We start from the raw sequence: 22858 nt of genomic DNA on the forward strand, positions 1-22858 counted from the left end.
ATTTAAAATCGTGCTGGGGTGAAGTGCCCTGGACAGAATGGGTACTTGGTGCATCACATGGCCAGTGTCCAGGTTAACTGGAATTCAGATGGCTGGGGGTATAGTTCATGAAAGTAAGACTTGGATGTGATGATTTGTCCAAATGTAAATAGTTACCAAAAATTTACATTAGCCCCTTTATTTATTTAGCTTGAATAGCTCAAAAGAGAGCAGAAAGGTAATCCTCCACTTGAGAACTGGAGAATTCAGGATTTGTTTGCATTTAATGTTACATTACCATGGTGTTGTTACTGGAAACTGAATATAACTTATCTGAAAGATCTTGAGCAAGAATTGATTGTGAGGAGTGAGATTGCTTCAGTGCACAGAGCTGCAGCAGTTGCTTGGAGTCATTGTGGAGCAAAGGAAGAAGGGACGACAGTTACTTGGCTCCGATTAACATTTCATGCTTACCGCTGCCCATGCAAATATCAGAGCTTAGGTTTCTACAAGAGATCTGAAACTGGAAAGAGTCAGTAGGGGTGGAAAAGGGAACAGTCTTTTCTTCTGTTTTAATAGTGCTTGAAGCTTGCTGTGTTTTATAACACCACTATTTAATATTCTTGTGGAGGTTTAAAAAAAAAAAAAAAAAGGTGTCAACCTTTGCCATGAATTGCTTCGCTGTGTATTGTGTATTTTAGACCCAGAGCATCTAAAGTCCTAGATAAATTGCCTATTTAAATATGACACACTCATCTCATTCTCTTACAAGGTTAAAAAATGAAAGGCTAAGTGGTGTTTGAGAATAACACTTAACCACGAAGAAAGCAACATTGAATTGGAAGAATGCAGTAGTTCCTAATTGATCATTGCTTTTAACAAATTAAAGGTTGGACACCTGTTCAGTATGCAGGTCTGTTTTGGAATTGCTCTGCTAATACCTCAGTGGTTGGGCTAGCATTTTGTATTTATGCCTTCAGGTTCCCAAAACTACCAAATAAACTGCTGTTATCTTTCCCTTCCCTCTTCTCTAGACTTGTATCTCTGCCCTCAGATTTATATGTGTTGTTATCTTACACAGTAGCCTTGTTTAGTGCTTGCATGTTGGTTGTTAATTCTTACTGCAAGCAGACTGTACTTTTATTTCTCATTCAGGCTTTGTCTTTGCATTTTCACATCATTTGAAGAATCTGTAACCCAGTGAAAAGCATGTTTAAAATGTGGGGAACTGTACAAACTGGCTTATGGGGACTATCAAAGAACAAAGAGCTTTGTTTTGGGATAGACTGTATAATCAGGAGGGTAGGTTCTGATGAAGTTTTAGCATACTTAAGAATTTCTTAAAGAGCTTTCTTTTCCAGCGGTAAGGGTACTTAGGGATCTGGAAAATATTCGCATGGTAGAAACAGTCACCATGTTGGCAGGTCTTTATCCTGTGTGTCTGGTTCATAATCAATAGAAAAACAGTACAGAACTGATATGACAAAATGGACTGTGCACCATATTAATGTGAATACACACATGCCAGCTTTTTCTGTGGACTTCAGTTTCTGTGGGCAGTTGAGTATCTTGGATTTTTAATCTTGAAATAAAATATCTTGCTGTATTCCTTTGTTTCTTCAGAAGTACTTTCTGCACTGGATACGCAAGTGTTTCTCAAGTCATTTATTAGCCTCTAAAAGAGTTTGTGAATAGAGTGGAGAAAGATGGGAGAAGATGAAAGACCTTTGAAATAACAAAGGTTACAATGAAGAAAATGTATTTTGATAAAAATGGTCTAATTATGCACTGTTCACTTTTACTTTGTGTTTACTTACCTTGGAGGTTCCTTTGCTGCAATACTTTGAAGCATCAGTGTGGGTGTAAGTCAGAGTGCTGTCAATGCTATTCTAAATGATCACATATGTAAAAAAGTCTACTTCACCTTTTCTTAAAAACAGAAAAGGCGTGGTTGGAACTGGAGAAAGAAACCTTCAGAAATATTGCTGCTTTCCAGGTGCTCACATAGCTTGGAGAGTGTGCTATGGTCTTAATCCCTTAAAAGAAGGGTTGAAAATACCCTTTTCCTCTTTGAACTGTATAGTTACTTTGTGGTTGGTTGTTTTACAGTGTCTGATTATTGGGGCTGGACCCTGTGGCCTTCGTACAGCCATCGACCTGTCATTCCTGGGAGCCAAGGTGGTGGTCATAGAAAAGAGGGATGCCTTTTCCCGGAATAACGTTCTGCATTTGTGGCCATTCACCATACATGACCTGAGGGGTCTTGGCGCCAAGAAGTTTTATGGCAAATTCTGCGCAGGATCCATAGACCATATCAGTAAGTAGAGCTGCTGCCTGACATGGCAGCTCTTGTTCTTGAAAAGGGTGAGGTAGCTGAGGCAAGGAGCATCTCATGAAAATGCATCGTGTCAGTATGGTATAATATGAAAGAAATAGATTGCGCCATGGCATGATCAAACACGCAGTATATATCTTTTAGTGTACCTGCTATCTTTTTATACCTTCTGCTTTCTGAGGGCAGAAATTGCCATTTTTCAATTATTATTATTTCCCCCCCCAAACAAACAAACAAACAAACAAACAAAAAAACCCAAACTTAGCCAAAAACTTACCAAGCAGGTTAGTGCCCATCAGTCTGTGTTCACCTCAGGGCATAAATGGAAGTATAAATTGGCATAATCATAGTAGATAAGATTTAACTTCTTGGACAGTGCAAAAGCTGTTCTTTTGTGAGGGAAAATGAATGGTAGAAACAGAAAGACCTTTGTCACTTCAGTCTTGCAACTTTTCTTCTTCTGTTTGCCCTATATTTTTATTTTTCCAATACTTCATATTGTCTTCTTTTGTGTCTCAGTGCAGTTGACATTTAGATTGTAGGTGGAGCATTTCTTCATTTCAGTATCAGGAATGTGACAATGAGGTTTCCTCCCTAGAATTATTATTCTCCTTTCTGATTTGCACACAATCATTTTCATACCTGTTACCTACACTAACTTAAGCGGAAAGAGGTGATGAGAAACTTAATATTCCTCACTAACCCAATGGTGTCAGCAGTAAGGTGCATCTCAGTATTACAAGTTGATCAAAAGGCTGGTTACCATCTGTGACAAAAGGGCAGTCCTGCCTGTGCTCTATTTCCTGCCTCTCCTGCAGTGCATGTTCTAGTTGTTTCTGTTGTTGCTGATTTTGAGACTGAAACATTAAAAAAGGATTTACCTTCTTTGAGAAGGGCTGGAGTTGCTGCTACGTGGGAGTTTCTTGGCATGCCGTGTTATTACCCACCAGTGTTGCCTGGATGAAGTGCTGAGCACACAGTTGGAAGAAGCAAACAGCAGCTAGCCTTTAAATCAGTTTATTAGTAATGTCAAACAGAGGTGTGTGCACTTGTGCCCTTTCCTTTTTCTGTTATTTTTTTGTCATTGTATTTTTTTCAGGTATCCGTCAACTCCAGCTTATCCTTTTGAAGGTTGCCTTGATCTTGGGAATAGAGATCCATGTCAATGTGGAATTTCAAGGGCTTGTTTACCCTCCAGAGGATCAGGAAAATGAAAGCAAGTAGTATTGAAATGGGTTGTAGAGAACGGGGAAGTTATGGTCAGTTACATAGACTCCTGCTCCGTAATGTTGCATATGACTCCTCTGTTTCTTGTGTTCCATTAATGACAGTAATATTTAACACACTTTTGCTTGAGTTCTTAATGAGCTTTCTTCTTTCTAGTAAAACACAATCACCTGAAGTACTAAGTAAAAATAATCCAAGACACAGTAATTCCTAATGTCTCCTAACATATTTAAGCCTACTTATTACAATTAGAAAAGACCTTTTTTAAAACAACTCCTTCCTTTCTGTTTACTGAGGATATTTATATAGTGAATGGTCTTTGTTATGCTTTTTGCATCTTTGTGAAACTTGTTGTCTGATTACTATGGGAACTGGTGACTTGCTTGTCTATTGGCATCCTGTTAATTGAATACATAGTAAAGAACTTATAAAAGTTTTAGTGACCCTTGAAGATAATCAGGAAGGGTTTACTGGGGCTCTGTCTACTGCAGTGCATTCTCTGATATGCATGGAATGGATATGACAGTCAGCCATAGCCCTGTCAATAGTACAGATATGCTGTGGTATACCTTTACCGACTGTGTAAGAAAGGGTTTATGGATAGCAAAAAGCGTTTTTACACATCTGTTCTACTATGTGCACTGTTTATGTTGTCATTAAACCAGAATTTATTGACAGGAATAGGTTGGCGTGCATTGGTCCATCCAAAAACCCATCCAGTATCAGAGTATGAATTTGAAGTAATCATTGGAGGGGATGGCAGAAGGAACACTTTAGAAGGTAACGGTGTGCCCATAATTCACTTTACAATGCAACTAATTCTTAAATTAGTTAGAGTAGATGTGAACAAAAGTGGCCTTCAAAATCCCAGTCAAAATCAATACATTTGATTAATTGTAAAGGAAATAAAAAGTCAGTGTAGAAAGCTATGCTTAACAAAGGCATTTGGATTGTCTTTTTCCTTTTCCTATCCACTAGCACAAAAATCAGGTATTTTGACCTGAATAATCTTTCCCACATTTTTTTCCTTAGTTGCATAGTGTTGCATCTCTCAGTTTTGGGAGTAGGAGTTGAAAGCACTGAATGTTCTACAGTGTAGTAGAGAATTTTCTCTTAATGTTTTTATGCAAGTTGCAGTTTTAGGGAAAGAGATAAGAAAGAATGGGGAGCCTTTTTCCTAAACAAGAACATTTATTTTTCTGATGAAGCGATTTTTGCTTTTTTGGTAGAGTAGTTTGTAAAACATCAGTTCCAATCTCCGTTATTTTTGAGGGCACCAGTCTGCGGTGTGTTGAGCCTTCTCTGAAGCTACGCTCTGTTCTTCAACGTTGCTCCTTTATCCTTTGCAGGGTTTCGCCGAAAAGAGTTCCGTGGTAAACTAGCGATTGCTATCACAGCGAACTTCATCAATCGTAACACCACAGCTGAAGCCAAAGTAGAAGAGATCAGTGGTGTGGCTTTCATATTCAACCAGAAGTTCTTCCAGGATCTACGAGAAGCCACCGGTATGTCAGCAATTGTCAAATTTCCAATTAAAGCTATTTGACTTCTATAACTCAGGTATCACAATATTTAGTCAGTAAACAAAAGTCATGTGCAAGGAAGTCTGTCCTTTCTGTCTCTCTTTGATATCTGACTTCCCTCATTTTTGCAGCTGTTCTATATGTCTGTACAAAGCAGATGTGTGTCATTCAGATGTGTGTCATTTTTGTTCAGGACTTATTTCCCTAAGGATTTTCAGGAAATCTGAGCCATTCATAAAAGAAGCCTGAGTTTGCTTCTCGCATTCCACATCTGAATACAAAACTTAGTGTGATGATGAATACATTTTTCGAGGGAGGTAGCTATATACAGCTGAATTGCTTTGTTTCTGGTTGTGCTGAAGATACAGATTTTAAACTCATTGAAAGCATGGAAGGAGGTTGCCTGCCATTCTCTAAGGTCTTCTAACCATATGGTTTCAATTTACTTTCTTTCAGTAGAGCTCATTTGTTGCTTGTTTATTCTTTATCTTTTGTTCTGTCACAAGGTATTGACTTAGAGAACATCGTCTACTATAAAGATGATACACACTACTTTGTCATGACTGCCAAAAAACAGAGCTTGCTGGATAAAGGTGTAATACGGCATGTGGGTATTAACTTTTATATATTAAGATTTGGGGGAAATTTTACTTTTAATACACTGAAAGAACACTCTTCTTGCACCACGTAATGTTATTACACAGGTGTATTTTAGAAGGCTAACATTTGTTGTTAATGCCCTTCTCAAGCATTTTCAGCCAGTAGTAGTGTTATAAGACTGTTATGCCATCTAAACTTGTCAGTGGGGGGGTTTTGTGCATGCTAAGCAAGAGTACACAGAAATAACTTTTGTTGGCTTATGTGGGCTATTCATTTATAAAAATGAAAATACAGGGAGTAAAGAAAGTCTTGTCTGATTCTGACAGAAGCAATGGTAAAAGTAGTTTGCCTACAAGTGAATGCAAAAAGATTGAGATCTTGTTCCTTTTGTGTGAAGTGAAAAGCTCAGAAGTTTCTTAGCCTTTTCACACTCAGAAATGCCAGTGGTATTTACAGATTTTTACTCCAAATGATAAACATTGCTAGGAATGTAAGAATTAAAGGGCAGACCTTTATCAGTGGATTTGTATAAAATTTCATGTCAACACTTACATATGCCAGTCTTAAAATAACCTTGTGGATTTGGCTGTCTCACTTTTACTTGTTTCTCTTTGTCAGGATTATGCTGATACGGAATTATTACTCTCACGGGAGAACGTGGACCAGGAAGCTTTGCTAAACTATGCCAGAGAAGCAGCTGACTTTTCTACTAATCAGCAGCTGCCATCACTGGACTTCGCCATCAATCACTATGGGCAGCCAGATGTGGCAATGTTTGACTTCACGTGCATGTATGCATCAGAGAATGCAGCACTGGTGCGAGAGCAGAATGGCCACCAGTTACTTGTGGCATTGGTTGGGGACAGTCTCTTGGAGGTTTGTCTTTTAGACTTATCGAAGCATAAGCACAAACTATTGCATCCATCGCTGAAATATGCACTGCCTATAAGATTATGAGAAGTGTTGCTGTTTATTGTATAACAAAGTAGGAGATTTGAATGAAGGGTAGGAGTCCTGGGGAAGTGGAATATTTAGTATGGAAACGATCTTGCTTAAGAAAATATGTACAGAAATGTCTCTTATATTGGTTCCATGTGCTTCTTATTGAGGCAATTACACTCTGTATGGGACCATACTCTAAGCCTGTTAATAATTAGTATTTTATAGTTGGTTTAAAAGTGCGGTATTGAAAAGTAGCTTTTAAGGCACTTTAGGCAGTGAATTGTTGTTGGAAATAGATGAGGGTTTGCTTATTGGAGACCTCATGGACAATTCATGGTTTGTCTGGCTTCCTCTGGCCCAGTGGGAGTTGAGTTTTGAGCTAATTACTGAGCTAAAACTTCCCAGCAGATTATTCCCTGTCTATATTCTTGATATTAATTTAAAGCTTTCCCTAACTGATGCTTTTTCTTTCTCGTCTTTTTTTTGTAAACTACAATATTAGCCATTTTGGCCAATGGGAACTGGAATAGCGAGAGGATTTTTAGCTGCAATGGACTCTGCTTGGATGGTACGAAGTTGGTCACTCGGAGCAAGTCCTTTGGAAGTTCTTGCAGAGAGGTAATAGAAAAAAATGTTTACATTCTGAGTTCTAATCCTCCAATATCTTGTCATTCTTTCTCGTCCTTGCCAGTACCAATACGTAGACAGAATATGAGATGCAGATTCCTGCTGTTTTTAGAGGGTTCTTGTAGCTATAACTGAATTTAAAAAAATATATCCAAAGGCACCGATAAACTAAAGTATATTAATAGAAGAGAAATAAATGTTGTAGCTGTTCTTGGTCCTAGTTGTACAAAACTGATTAGGTGGAGAGTCTCTTCTTGGTGCTTATTGGCAATACATAGAGAAAGTGAGCCTAACTTACTGTCACAAGCATTGCAATAGCAAACCAGATGAAGGTGTAGGTGCCTTTAAAATGGGAAACAAAAATTTTTGCTGTCCCTTATTGTCGGGTAAATATATTTTATAGTTTTCTCTCAAGGAAGCTGTGACCTGTTTTTTGTTTCAGATAATTGGTCACTTTGTTTCATGTGAGCCAAAGAACACCTTGTCTTTGTTTCTCTGGAGTATTGCTCTTGATGTTTTTATCATCTTTTGTTGAGACTTGTTCTGGTGACATAAGGTCGTTGCTTAAAATCAGAACTTAAGTCATTATAAAATGGAGTCCGTAAATCAATGTGTAAGAACCTATTTTAAACAACTGCAACTTCTGTTAGGAACTGTAGTATAATGTTTAAAATTCTATCTATGTTAAACATTTAATATTCTCCTTTGCTGAATTCTGAATAATGGTGAAGTTAATCATGTTCTGGTTGTTGCCAGACATCATTAGACATTTGCAGAGAGCAATACCATCTCTCCTCAGCCTTCAGGCTGGCCAAATCCACTTTATTTGGCTTCTCCTCACAGGCTGAGTACTCCAGTCCTCTTTCTGAGTCATTTCAGTGTCAGTGTTTTCCTGTAGTGGGGAACCCTTTTAGTTGTGGTCAGTGTATTATTTTCTTCCTTCCTTTTGATTTCTGGTGTAGTATTATATTGCAGATTTAAATACACTGATAAGGATTCTTAGCTTTTGAAGTTTTTTCTCTCCAGAATTGATTTAGCGATATTAATAGTGTTGTGTCTTTTAAATATATAATATTTAATATATAATATATATTATATATATATATATATATATAAACAAAACAAAACAAAAACAACCCCACATTTTTTTTTCCTCCCAAGGGAAAGCATTTATAGACTACTGCCTCAGACCACTCCTGAGAATGTGAGTAAAAACTTCAGCCATTATAGCATTGATCCAGCCACCCGGTATCCCAATATCAACGTCAACTTCTTGCGGCCACAGCAGGTAACTGGAGAGAAGTGATGCTTCTGAGTGTTTGTAATCTGCACTGTCTTTTCTTAGGTGAAACTATGCTAGTATTTCAGGGATAGTGACGTGACTGTGGCAGTATAACTGGAAGCAGTGAAATGCAGGTATATCAGTCAAGAGTTGACCTCTTTACTAAATTTCTAATTTGTTTAGTTTTGAAGTCTTAAAAATGCACTTTTAACTCAGTTGTATTTTTGATTTTGCCTGCATTTTTTAGTACCAGGTTAGGATTGCAGTCTGATATCCACTGAGCTGCATCAGTCAGGCAGACTGTTCAGTACTGATGAGTTGTTCCTTGTTCTGGACTTCTTGGGCTAGAGATTTCTGCTACATAAGAATACTTGCTCTTTTGCCTTGGGATAGCTGCTGCTTGTCCTCCTGCTCTTTCTGTATCTATTGGGTACACAGTGTGTTGGTCACTTTTTTGTATCATTTTAGGTACGCCACTTGTATAATACAGGAGATTTGAAAGACATACACCTGGAAATAGAGAATTTTGTGAACTCCAGGACACCAAAGCTGACTCGGAATGGTAGGTCTGGTTACTGCTCCATTCCTTTTGATATTCTGATGCCGCATCAGCACAAGGCACATGCAGCAACAGGGCTCTAGTGTATTGTTTAACCAGCTTCTTTTGGTTTAGATAAAACAATTTTGTCAACAATCTGATTTTTTATTAATCATTCAAGTTTCACTTAACATGCAAATATACTTTTATTTACCTAATTTCCCACCTCTGTAATGCTGTTAAAATTTTAGAGCATATTTTCTTATACAAGCATTTTTCTTCATGTCTTTTATCCTATAATAATATCCTTAATTAAAGTGCAGAAGGCTATTCTGAATTCACTCTAATCATAAACCCAACATTCTAATAAAAATAACAGAAGGTGTGTCTGTTATAATCTTTCATGTTCATACTCTTATTTAGTTAATCTCATCTCCCAGCTTAATTAAATGAAACATTACTTTACTTGCAATATTCTGTCCAGATAGTGTTCAGGGACTCCCTCAATAGTGCTTTGCTGCTGAGCTTCCTATCACTGCTCAAAATCTAGTTAGTCTATGGATACATTCTTTGTCCTGCAACCATATCCCTTTAGGCTGTAATCTTGTCAGATCTTGCAGTAAGGCAAGGTCAAAACAGGTCAGTACTTCTAATGGAAAACTTTCAATAGAAAAGAAAAAGTTACAAATGTACATTTGCAGTTTTTCCATTAGAAATACTGTATCTGGGCTTCAGAGAATATTGTACTACTCTATAAGCTTTAGGTCATATTTAAAGCAAGCCTTTGTGATTTCTTTATAATTCTTGGCGTTCCTTTAGGGTGAATTATATGTCAAGTTATAACATAGGTGAATGCTTTTTAGCAAATGAAAAATCCTCTTTTGCGTCTAAATTAGATGTGATAGTCTTTAAAAAAATAACAGTAGTTTTGTCCCATGCTGTCTGTTGTAGAAGGAGCTTATCCTCTACATGAAAGTTTTATTTGTTGATTTGTTTTTTTTTTTTTGTGATGTAGTTAGAATTCAGAAAAGAGTTTTTGTGCATTTCTGCTTAACAGCGTGATTTCTTACAGAGTCCTTAGCTCGCTCTAGTAAATTGCTCAGCTGGTGCCAGAGGCAGACAGATGGGTATGCTGGTGTAAATGTGACCGATCTCACGATGTCATGGAAAAGTGGCTTAGCTTTGTGTGCCATTATCCACAGATACCGTCCAGACTTAATGTAAGTAATTTGCTCTTTTGAAGATCTGGGGAGAGCAGAACAGTAGTTTTATTTCAAACTAGTACTATTGAGACTGAGGCAATGCATTTGTGACTAACGAAGAAATGGATTGAAATGAATTCAATTAAGCTTGATGGAAGCTAATGTACAGTGATTCACCAGCGGAGTGGAAGGTTGTAATAGCTTAATGAATATGAAGGTAAACATGTTGTCATTTTCCTTTATGGATGATTTGATTGAATTAAAGTTCAAATTGGTACGGACTAGATTGCATTATTGTCAGAAAGCTCTTCTCTGTGTGGAATTAGTCAGGAATGGTTGATGGGTTCAGTTAAATTTCTTGTGAACAAGTCTCTACACAGGCCTTCTTAATCTCCTTTTGACAGTAATTCTTTTTAAAGTTGAGGCTGCCCCTTGTAGATGTAGTGACTCAGTGTCTGAACAGGGAGGTTGTTGCCTGTAAACTTTGTAGTGAGTAAAATAGCTACCTCATTCTAGAATGGGAAAACACTGGCTGGCAGAGGTACCAGTAGGTTCTTAAAAGGGAAAAAAAAATAGATTCATTGAGAGGATAACTAATAAAAAAAAGAAAACGTTTGAGCAAAGTTCATCAACTGTACAGTACAAAAGAATTTGTTGGCAAGTAAATTTGAGAGATTAAAAAAAAACCAACACCACCCGAATTCTTTCAGAAGACTGGTTTCCACTTGATTCATTACACACCCTCTTCCTGCCTGTTGCAGAGACTTTGATTCTTTGGATGAACACAATGTGGAGAAGAATAACCAGTTGGCCTTTGACATTGCGGAAAAGGAGTTTGGAATATCTCCCATTATGACTGGAAAGGAAATGGCATCTGTCGGGGAACCAGATAAACTGTCAATGGTGATGTACCTCACACAGTTCTATGAGATGTTCAAAGACACCATCTCTTCAAGTGGTAAGGAGTTTGGTGCAGGACTATGATCTGTAAGGACAGCTGCAGAGTGAATATGTTATTTTCATGCTTTTTTCCACATGAGCTTATAACCAGTTACTCAATAACTTTATGTTACAAAAAGTTACCTTCTTATTGTTGTTTATATCCTTTTTGCTGCTAACTATGTTAGCAATATCAGGAGCAAAAAGAGAAGTTAATAAATTCACACTAATGTTCTCAAAAGTTTAAAAACACTTCAGCTCTACTAGGCAACTTCTTTTCTCTCTTGCTGCTATTAGGGGTTCATCAGTCTTCACTAATGTGAGATGCCTTGTTAGTAATTGTTCGGTAGAAATTTCAAAACTGGCCAAGGCTTATAGCTGTTATTTACCATCCATGAACAGTGAGAGTAACTCCAGGCCAAGGAGAGGCAGGAATGAAAGACAAATCAGAACTGAGGAATATAATTGCCTAACAGAAGCAAAGATTGTCCATCTCTATGTCTTAATAATGCTATATATATGTGTGTGTGTGTATGTGTGTGTTACTGATGATCTTGTAACGTCTTAAGAGTCTTCAAGTATATAATTCTGATGAAAAAAAGAGATGTGTTTAATAGCCTTTAAAATATATAGTGTGTTATCAATTAGGTATTATTTCAAAACTCTGAACTCATTTTATTAATACTGATGATGATGATGCTCTTCAAATACAAAAGTGAACAAACACAGTATTCTAAGCCATTATAAAACCTAGAGGGAGAACTGATTTTGGCAAAATAAAGAAAGCATTAAGTTATATATTTAATAACAGCACTTCAGAAATAATTTCTTGGCATTCCTTTTCCGACCTGCTTCTACTTACAGATAGAGTGGATCTGAATGCAGAAGAAAAGGCTGCCCTAATTGCCAGCACCAAATCTCCAATCTCTTTTCTCAGTAAACTGGGACAAAGTATATCTCGGAAACGCACTCCAAAGGTAACTGTACCACAGGTCTGATAACACTTGTGTTTGTTATGCTGCTGTCCAAGTAGGTGGTACTAGAAATTAATCTGTTTGTCTGCTATTTATCTACTGAAAACCAGATGTTCATCAGCTCTCGACAATACATGACCTTTATAATTGCAGAATTGCATTGGTAATATACATTTTCAGTTTGTGATGCTTCAGTCTTAAAATCCTAGCTTTTTGGAAGAATTTGGGGATATACTTTAGTCAGGTAGACTTTCCAATATGAGTGCTAGAAATCCCTAAAGCAAATAAAGGAAAAAACAAACAAACAAAATCAAACAAACAGCAGCAGCAAAAGCAAACCCTTTCCTTAAACAGATAGAGAATGACCGTAGGGAATTAATTGGTTGTGTTGCAAAGCTTAAGTGCACTCATGACACTTACCTCAGGCCAGAAATGTACAAGAGTCTTTATCCTTGTTTTCATACCTCCTCCCTCTATTTTCAGGACAAAAAGGAAAAGGAATTGGACGGTGCAGGAAAGAGAAGGAAAACCAGCCAATCTGAGGATGTAAGTATTACAATGAGGAAGGTGTAATGTAGAGAAATATACATGGTACATTCTTCATTCTTGTTTCAATCCTTTAATTTTCTATAACCAGATAGGCCTTATTTGAGAATTTCTAAATTAAAATTATTCTTCAAATGTTTTGCTTTGTTCTATTTGTGGAGAAAATACTTTATTGATGCCTATGAGAGAAGAGTACACTAGAAATGAAATACTGCATTTCCTTCATGTTCTATTTTTAGTGCAATTTACTTTGATTTGATGAGTGCACCAAGAATAAAACTTCATTTAGTAAAGTCCTTCAGGAAGCAGAACTTTCATATTTGATCTGTAGTCTCAGTTAGTGCAAAATGGTTACACATCCAGTATGCTCCACAAGGTAGTCTTTTAGATAGATCAAGTGCTTATAGCCAAACAGGTGTAAGTGAGCTAAAATTTAATACTTGGAATCGTCAGAGAAGCTGTGAAGATATCCATTTGCTTTACATTGGTAGATTTAAGAGGGTGTTACAACTGTGGTGTCTTAGGTGGGTAAATTTATCAAGTAAGGTTAAAAAAATGAGGAAAGTTTATCCCAGCTTTTAATGACCAAAGAAAATTAAAATGCAAGCTTTTAAATGCCAAGTGATAGATTTGCTTTCTACAGTGTAGAAATCTAGTACAGCAAAGAGGAAGAGTGGAAAAGGTAATTTGGATGTACCTGTTAAAATGTTGATCTCACTGACTGACAGGAGGACATTCCTCGAAGCTACAGAGAAGAAAGACCTACATTGGTGAGTGCCCTGACAGAGAGGAGGATTGATGCTGCCATTGGAAATCAAAACAAAGTCAAGTCCATGGCAACCCAGCTACTGGCCAAGTTTGAGGAGAATGCACCGGTACAATCCTCAACATTACGAAGACAGGTAGGAGACAGTCAATAAATCCTAGTATTTTGGAATCATGACAGAAAATCGTGAGTAATAAAATGAATTCCTCAAGACTGGAAGCTAATGGTGCTTTTCTACTACAAAGGCTCTCCTAGGGATGAGTGAAGGTTACTCAAAAGAGAAAAAAATTAAATTTAGGAGTCTGAGATAGTGAACTTCCTAATGAAAGTCCATTTTCCTGTTACTGCGAGCGTAATGTTTTATCATCTCTTTCAAAAATATCTTACCAGTAATTAGGTTTCTTTTATAACTACCGTTGCTGTTGGAAAAGCTGTCCAGGAAAATCCCATTTCTAACCTTTAAGAATTCTAATTTAGTTTCTAATTTGAAGATTTTCATTATCAGGTTATGTGTTTATGCTTGTAAACTGTGATTAATTTTTCTATGTGTAAAAGCATAGCAGGTAAATACCTGGAGGTTCTTTACAATCACAATGTTTATATCAATTCAAATGTGGCTTCCTGGTGACTGCTGGTTATTCAGTACAGCATATGAACTACTGCAACTGCAAAGTAGTCATATCTGAAGTTATGTTGAGTCACTTCAAGATACCTCTAGCAGTGCAGTGTCAGCAATGTAAGGCTGAGTATGGTTTAAGTGCCTGAGTTCTTGCTCTAGGGCTTCCTGTATCTTAATAGCTTGTATCAAACTCTGAGCTGCTCTGGCCAGATGGTGAATGGGACCTTACCTAACTACTTTAATTTGAATTTAGGTATACATACGCTACATTGCATACCACTGTTAGTAGCATAGCATAATCTCAAACTGGTGACATGTATCCTGTTGTTTACCAGTAAAATGTTTCCTTAGCCACTGCGTGCTTTCTAGAATAACAGGGCTGAACTGAAGAAACAATGAAAACAAAGGGCAGGTCCCAAAAATGTGCATTTCCCCATCCTTATTTTTATTATTTATTTATTTTTAATATCCTCTCCCTTTTCATATATGACTTGCTAAATGAATTCTCCCCTACCCTCTTTTTTTTTTCTTAAATGTTTGTCTGTCTGTGTCTCCCATTTGTTTGGCTTTCCTCAAATTTTTGTTGCTGTTGTATCATTCCTCCTTGCTCCCAACCCACTTGCCCTGCAACCTGCATGCAGCAAACTGTCCTGCCTTATCAAGAACGTGTTCACAATCAACCATCCAGCAGACGAGAGCAGGGCCGTCTAGCTCCTATACCCCAGTGGAAACAGGTAAAGAAATTGATTATGAATATGATCTGTTGCCTGTGCCCAACACCAGCTCTCACTGTCCTTTTTTAAACCAATCATTTTCCAGCAAAACCAGTCTTTTTAATGTGAGCCTCTTATTTTTAACAGTTATTTTATAATGAACAAAATCAAAGCCTGCCTCTTATTTATGCTTCTTCCTGCTTTCTAGGGCTTCAGTGGTTGTTTCATAAGAAACTTTGCCTGTAGATTTAGGTGTTGTATTATCTGAGGTATTTTCATATTATTCTTGTGTAACAGAATAGAGAGCATGTAGCCAATTACTGCAGCCAGAGAGGTTAAAAGTGTTCTGGAATCTGTAATTATTGAAGCTCATCATTAATATAAGAAGTAAAATTGTTTATCAGTTTTTCTATTCATATGAAATCTTACATGTTCTACAGTTAGAAGAGACTTTCCAGCTATTGTGGTTTCCCTTTCTGACCCAGCCTTCCTTGCCACTTTATCACCTTCATTACATTGCAAATTCCTGTAATACTGTAGTTGAAGCAGATTTTAGATTTTCTGCCACACAGAGTGACAGAACGTGGATCAGCACAAGAAAAATCAATAGGTATCATATTTTGTTTTCTCCCTGGTGTGTTTTTGCTCATTATCATTACTCATGGGGTTTTTTTTCAGGAGCACACTTTCAAAAGCAAGGCTTGTGACAGTCATTCTTTTCAGGCAAACAGGATACTTACATTACTGCTTCCTCTGCTTCCATCTTTCTTTGTGAAAATCACACTCTCTGAGAGTGCTGTGATATATTTTTCTGGCAGTCGTAATTTAGAGAAGCACCTTTTTCTTTCGGTTGCAGTTTAATCAGTGCATACTGTGGAGTCAAGAGGAAGAAAATGACAATACTTTGGAAGTTGGCTTTTCTGCATGTTTATGGATTCATGATATACTTTATTCCGTGCAAGTAGTGCTTCATGTCATGGCCACTGCCATCATCTAGAAGATTTCTTTCCAAAGAAGACTCAAAGCAGTGGAATTGTTGTCATTAGGCCTGTCTTAAAAATTTCAACACTATATCTGGTTTTCCTGACTTGTTAATAACTTCTTCTTCGAAGTTTTAATAACCTTCTCTTCAAAGTTTTGTTTATAAGCTAATGAGTATTTTCAAGTGGATACTCATCATCCATGATTAAAGCAGGTTTCAGTTTAAGAGTACGTTTCCACACAGGGGAGAAACGATGCAGAAAAACTATAGACAGCTGTACAGTTCCAGTGCAGTTGATGAGCACTGCTTGTGGTGCCCTCTACCTTACAGTAAAAAGAAAACTGGATTGCATTGGTTGTATTTCTCGGTTCAGTTGAGTTAAGATTTGTGATTTTGTACTTGGGGAAGATCCCATCTCTGCAGCCTTGACAGCTATATTTGAACCTACTGCTGAAACATTATGAAAGCCTTGTAATCTAGTCTTTATGGTGAAACACTGAAGTTCTTATTGTTTTCCTACTTCAACTGATCAAAAAGGACAAATTTTTGTTTCCCATTTTTATGAGGATGGTTTTCTTCTCAAAAATATTTTATTATTGGTTTTGTTCTTGTTTGAAACTACAATTTATTGAAAAGGAGAGAAAAAAGTCCTCTGGTCTCCCTCAGCATTGATAGCTCCAAATAAATGGCAATGTAGGGCAGATCCTTGAAAAAAACTTTAATAATTATACTTTCCAAGGACTTTTTTTATTTAACATGACATTGTCAGCTGTCTTTGGGTACTTTTCCATTCACGATTGCTCCTGAAGTATTTGCTTAATCTTACCTGAGCGAGCTTTATTGTGTCAACAGAAGATGGTTGGTTCTTGGGTGCAGATTTTATGCTGGATTTTGCAGTGGTTTTCATCTGACGATCAAATGAAGAGTAAAAGCGGATCTCCAAGGTGCACAGTCTGCAGAATTAGGATCAAAGAAGCAATTCATAATGTTCCCATTCCAGAGGTTCCTTAAGACTTTCGGGGAAATGAAGAACATCACTTGCTTCTATCCAATAAAGCCTTTGGAACTATTTATTCTGGACTGATGGGAGATCAGGAGAGGTTAGAAGCCATCCAGTGAACCAAGTAGACAGCTTTGTCAAACTGGGACAGAAATCCATCCTGCAGGAAGTTGTTGTTGAAGCAGTGCTTCAGCTGACTGCTGAGATTGCTAATTCTAGTTGCTTAGGCATGTGGAATCTGATAGCTGTGAGATTGCGTTACTACAGTACTAAAACAGCCTTCTTCAGTGACATTGAGCACTAGCTATGAAGCTATTCCCTGGGCCACAGACCACCAGCAGTGGAATTGGTTCTGGATGCCTGTACGTGTTGTAGAGATGCTATAAAGGAGTGGTGTGGCTCCTGACAAACTCTTGAGGAAGCATTTGTGTTTGCTATAAAGAGCTGATTTAGGAAGAGCTGCTCATGAAGGTATGGGAAAGGGTTCTCTTGTTTGGCACAGGTATCAGAGTTCAGAAGCAGAATCTTCCTTCAGATGTTCTAGATGTCCTCAGCCACAGCTTTTTCTGGGCTGACACTGGAATATCTCAGGGGATCAGCTGTCAGATGACTTCCAGCATAAGGTATATCACACAGTGGAAGCCTTCTACTGAGCAGTCTTTTGAAGAGGAGCAAAGCGGTTTCCAAGGGGACAAAGCGGTGACCTGCTTTTGAGGGAAACAACTAATTGCCTAATATTCTTGGCCACAGGCAGGGTGAAGTTGAGGTCCTAAGGGGTTCTTGGGAGAAGGGTGGTTTCCTATGCTGTGATTGATAGGTTTGGTCCTGTATCTTGGACCACTAGTTTTGCATTTGCATTTGCCTTGGGCTATGGTCTGCCACTGTCTGACAGATGAATTTCCTTAGCTGTACTTGCTTATCAGTTTAAGATCTTGCTTTGTTCTAGAGTTAAAAGAGTTATCAGACCGGCAATGCAATCAGATCATAATTTGGCGCATCTCTTGTGTGTGTGGTAATGGTAGGCTAGGGATGGCTTGATACAACAAAATACTGATAAAGTCCTGGCAGAATCTATTCTGAAGCAGTCTTTACTTTCATCACAAGACATGCTCTCTCTCTTCCAAAGGCATAACATTGAAACAGTAGAAACCTCTTCAGTCTGCTTCTGTGCATTCAGTGTGGCCTGCATTTTCCTTCTGAACTGGACTGCAGTATTTTCCGTGTTGAACTACACATTGAGAATGTTCATCTGAATCGTCAAAGCTGGTTCACGCTATTAGGAGTACCTCAGCAGCACCTAGTAATGCATTAAGATAATGTTTGTGTATGTGCAGAGTAGAAATATGAGGAAGTTTTTATATGATCATAAAATCCTTTAATAAGTCTGGATTGTGTGTGATGGTTAATCTCACATTAACACCTTGCTGTGCAAAAACATCTTCCATGTTGTGTACTATTGCTTTCTGTTCTCAGTGCTTTTGGGCAGTCATGTTTTTTGAGCTTCTCATCTAGGATCATGAAGCCATGTAGTCTATCCAGAAGAATATGTGACTGTTTGGGTATGGTACGAGAGACTAGCTCATTAAACTGAATTTCGTCCTGATTTTCCAGACTCTCAGTTTACAGTTTTCAGCAGTTTTCTGCCATAGTTTCAGAGATGTCCTCACAACAAGAAGAATGTAATGAACAAGCTAAAATCACTCATGTGTGCAAAAACATTTGATGTGTTGCTTGTAAGACGGAAATCCCATGCTGTATAATGCAGATCTCTTCTGCCTCTGCAGGTCTGATGCTTGTTCTTTTTGTTCCCTGAAATATAAGTGCAGCAATATAAACACTTCTCAGTAGGTCTGTTATGATTGTGATTTTTGAAGACATGTAGTGAATGAAATGGCCACAGTCAGTTGGAGCTGAAGTCTCAGCAGGAGAGCTTACATTACTAGTACTGTTTTTCCTAATTAATTTCTCATTTGAATATGTTGATAGGTTTTTCTTTCCTCATTCCTGCAGCCATCTTTGTCTTTGCATGCTCAGCAGTGGATCTTATTTCCTATATAATGCTATATATTATGATCTGCTGTGGAAAATTATGCAACCTTGTAGATATACTGAAATCTGAAATGCAAACTAGGCTGCTGTTAGACGGACAGCCTGTAAACAGCTGTAGCGGTGGAAAGTGTTGCCATCCTTTCTACTTAAAATCAGTGTCTTAAAAGGCTGAATGTATAAATGTTCCCCATCCAATTCAGTGCAAAGTCATGTGGCTTAGTTTAAACTGCGTGTAGCATCTGTTTGAATTAGAATTGACTTTTTTGCTGATGGGGAAGAGAGGAGTCGAGAGACATTAGTGCCAGCTCAGCTGCCAGGGCCACAGTGAACATCTGTATATATATACATGTATATATGTGTATATATATATATATATGTTTACAGCATGCTCTTTAAAAGCTATCCAACAGCTGTTCCAGGTACAGGAGCCTTTTTTTAATTTTATTTTTTCCAGTGCAACAATTACCAGAAATGCTCTGGTAAAAAGAACAGGCAGAAGATACATTTAAAGGCTATCCATAACAATGACATATAGAACTAGGAAGGCGTGTTCTTTTGGTGTGTAAAAACAAGGACATAACTGCATTGTGCAGTCTTCAGACTGCTAGATGTCTACATATTGCATTTAAAGCAGCTGTATTTCTGCTCTAGTAGAATGGCGAAGGGCAGTTTAATTTACCTGAGATGGTTTAATATCTGTAAGGCAGAGGAAATGGATTTGAAGCTGAGAACAGAGCACCGTGACTTGAATTGTATTGCTAATGAAATGCAAGCAAGAGTAATTAGGTTAACACAATGGATATTCTTAAGTTCTGCAGAGCACAGCAATAAGTAGTTTTTCATGGAGCAAAAAGTGCAGTCCAGTTCCGCTGTTGAGAGTTCCAAGTTGTACATTTGGCTGTGAGTAACTTCTTGAGTCAGAAACGGTTGGTTTAGTTGGTTATTGCTGTAACTACATTTTTATTGGCTGTCTGTAGAAGATTCTGCGAAACAGACGTGATCATATGAATACAGGAGTAAAATTTACCTCATTCAGCTTCAGTAAAATGTGGCTTTTAGATCATTAGTAAGATGTATGAGCAGAAGATTGCAATCGCTCAGCTTACACATTCTGGCCTGTCCTCCCAATGTCAATGAATGGAAATGTTATCTTAGTTTTCCTACCATTATTATGATTTTTTATTTCTTTTTCTGTTTTAAAAAAAGATGAGGAGTAAGGAACGTTCTCGGACCTGCCCCAAAAAAGTGATCATGCTCTCTTCTTCCACTCCACCTTCCTCTCCACCGTATCCCAGGCTGCAGGTGATTCCCTCTGCATGCTCTGTCCCTCTCTCTTCATTACTGCTTGTACAAGTGACTAAATCAATTACCAGATATCCCATTTATAAATACGTTTCCAATTTTCCTTTTTTCACATGTAGATAAAGCTTCATCAAAATCTTAGATACAATACACAGTATAGTGTTGTCTCTCTATGATCTGATGCACTGGAGATTCTGAGATTTCACTGTAGGGTAATTGGTAATCACAGCGGCCTTCTTCAGTTTTGAGTTGAAGCAAAGTAGAAAGGAAATTGAAGGGTCAAGTCTACCCTTAAAGCATATAGATGGTGCTTAGAAATTCAATGAGATGCCTCTGTCTAAGCAAAAACTCCTTTTTCCTACACAGAAGTTAATCTTTTTGGAGTAGTTCAGAGATGGAACCTACAAGTTTTCTCCATCTCTGCTTCTTGTTTATACAAGTGTGACTGAGAATTTGCTCTTTTATCTATGAAACTCTTTCAAGTTTACTTGTATGAAGTGCTTTTGTGAACCGCTGTTGTGCCCTGCATACATCTGATTTGATCTTTCTGTTTCCCCCACACTCAGTCCTTTGTCTCAACAAGACTTTGCATTCTGTCTGTTTTAGTCTGGATTATTTGTTGTCTTTCTAGTTAAATATTCCCTGAAATCTTTAGATGCCTGTTTGTTTGTTGTACACGGTCATCCTGCTTCTTTCAGTTGTATCTATTTTTGTTTCATTTTTCTACTGCAATAATAAATTCCACTCCTTCATTAACCTTGAACTAATCTTTAAGTGATAAAAAGGCAGCTGCAGTGCCAGAGACATCCCATACATTCAATAGTAATGACACGAGTAAATCTCCCCAAAGATAGATAATGTTTCTTTTCTGAGCACCTGGTGGCTTATCAGCTCTATAAATGCGTATTACCCTTAAGGAGAGTAGAGGAGGGCCATTTCTTTCTGACCCATATGTTCTCTGCCACCTCTCCTGTGTCTGTGCACCTGCATGACAAATTGGGGCGGCTTGTTGATCTGATTTAAAACTGTCCTAATAGAAAAGTAATTATATCTCTGGCACAGTGGACACTGTGGTGCAAGGAAGGATTCAGGGATGCATATCTGGGTAGAATGGACAAAATCTGCAGCTAAAATGAACTGACTGTAATGGCGAATTGTATCATTAGATATTGTGATATAGCTAGCAGCCTTCCTCTTGTCAAAGCCTTCTTAAGATTTTAACAGATAAGTTTTATGAGAAAACAACAATTTTTCCCCAAGTTTGCGGATAGAGAACTGAAGGCAATGGTGAAATTTACTTTTCAACCTACTATAGGGCAATCATTTTCCATATGAAATAACGGGCTTTCAGTAACTGAGGACCCTTTAGCTCTCTGTCTTCCCCTCTCTCTCTTCTCAGTGTTTTGTTTGTCCTGTGTTTCACATGCCTAGTTCAGTCATGAGAGCTTACTGAAGTCCAGATATGTTTCACTATTTTCTGTGTTACGTCCCATTGGAAACTTTTTGTGTGTCTCTTTGCTAAAAAAACCCCAACAAATCCTTCCTCCTTTTAATTCTGAGGAATATATTCATCAGTGTGCTGATCCCTTAGAGCCAGTTGAGGGGTCAGCCTTTGGAGAGATTTTTCTCCCCTCATTATTTTTCTGAAGCTGTCTTGGCCCAAGGCCTTGTGGCAAGTCAGGTGGATCTGTGTCCTTCTTACACTGCTGTCTTTTTAAAACTCTCTCTGCACGGCTAATGGAGTCTTTCCGCCACTTCTTTTAAACTTCTATTTACTTTCTTTGACCTAACATCACAGTATAAGTTGTACTGAGTGTCTTACTATCTTTGTTGCACTAACTGTGGTTAACTGACTCAATATGAGTATATATAGACTGTTTTTCTTAAATCTTCCCTACAGGAGCCAAGTCATTATTGTCAGTTTTGGAATATTCTTCTTAATAAGATACTTATCTTTCATTATGACTTCTTTTCTGCTTGCATTTTCAACAAAGTAAGATGAAGTATGTTTGATAGGAAATTGGTCTGTGATTGTTATTAAGCTCATAATTTGTTGCCTGCAGAGATACAGGGAACCTGGTTCTGGATATCCTGGGGAGCAGAGTCCCAGACAGGAAAGGGTAAACAGCATGAACAAATGGCATGGATGCTGATGACACAGTGCCGTGTTGGATGTGTGCAATTCAGGGAGCAAAAGTACCATGTAGTGAAACACACTTACCTAATGCTGCTGTTAACACGCTGCAACTGCAATTAGGAGTGTCTATTTCTGTGTGATGCTCACGTAAATGCATAACAAGCCTTCATCAACATTTTGCTATCTGCTTTCATATTGCCATGTATTTGGCACTTGATCTCTTCCTGTTCTTCTTTTTCTCTTGCACCTCTTTATTGAAGTATGCTGTGGCTTTAGCAGAACAAGAAGAGTTATGTTTTGTGCTAATTCATGTGAACACAGCTGCATTGTGTTCGCTGCTTGCTTTCTGGATGGTTAAACAACTGGCATTCCATCCTGCCTCCTACAGGCCAAAGATGAGGCATTATGTAGTATGGAGACTTTGAAACCTTCTTATTAATAGAATATTTTGCGGGTTATCTGAGTGGTTCAGTATTGTGCAGAAGCATGGGAAAGGGAGAGAGAGGCAATCAAAAGAATGAGTTGATTTGTATTCATATTGGCAAATTAATTGACATTCCAGTAAAGGCTTTTAAT

The 22858-nt window shown here is 37.8% G+C and overlaps 1 protein-coding gene across 50 annotated transcripts in view; it reads left to right on the forward strand.

The window, feature by feature from the left end:
* The window catches only part of MICAL3 (microtubule associated monooxygenase, calponin and LIM domain containing 3), a 166115-nt gene that overhangs the window by 67544 nt on the left and 75713 nt on the right, over positions 1-22858 (forward strand). For 30 of the 50 annotated variants that reach the window (XM_015864896.3, XM_085520391.1, XM_085520396.1 and 27 more), the window contains exons 3-19: positions 2089-2296; positions 3414-3530; positions 4220-4321; positions 4891-5046; positions 5571-5671; positions 6283-6540; positions 7109-7224; positions 8395-8521; positions 8984-9077; positions 10126-10273; positions 11017-11213; positions 12059-12171; positions 12652-12714; positions 13443-13616; positions 14741-14833; positions 20050-20145; positions 22209-22265. In XM_015864896.3, the coding sequence (XP_015720382.2) occupies positions 2089-2296; positions 3414-3530; positions 4220-4321; positions 4891-5046; positions 5571-5671; positions 6283-6540; positions 7109-7224; positions 8395-8521; positions 8984-9077; positions 10126-10273; positions 11017-11213; positions 12059-12171; positions 12652-12714; positions 13443-13616; positions 14741-14833; positions 20050-20145; positions 22209-22265 (2220 nt within the window). The remainder of the gene's footprint in view (positions 1-2088; positions 2297-3413; positions 3531-4219; positions 4322-4890; positions 5047-5570; positions 5672-6282; positions 6541-7108; positions 7225-8394; positions 8522-8983; positions 9078-10125; positions 10274-11016; positions 11214-12058; positions 12172-12651; positions 12715-13442; positions 13617-14740; positions 14834-20049; positions 20146-22208; positions 22266-22858) is intronic. The other 20 variants (XM_085520566.1, XM_085520470.1, XM_085520498.1 and 17 more) reach the window with 3 other exon arrangements.

This window comes from Coturnix japonica, chromosome 1 (assembly GCF_054131305.1).
Source record: "Coturnix japonica strain WE chromosome 1, WE-NBRP24, whole genome shotgun sequence".
NCBI classification, from domain to species: Eukaryota; Metazoa; Chordata; class Aves; order Galliformes; family Phasianidae; genus Coturnix; species Coturnix japonica.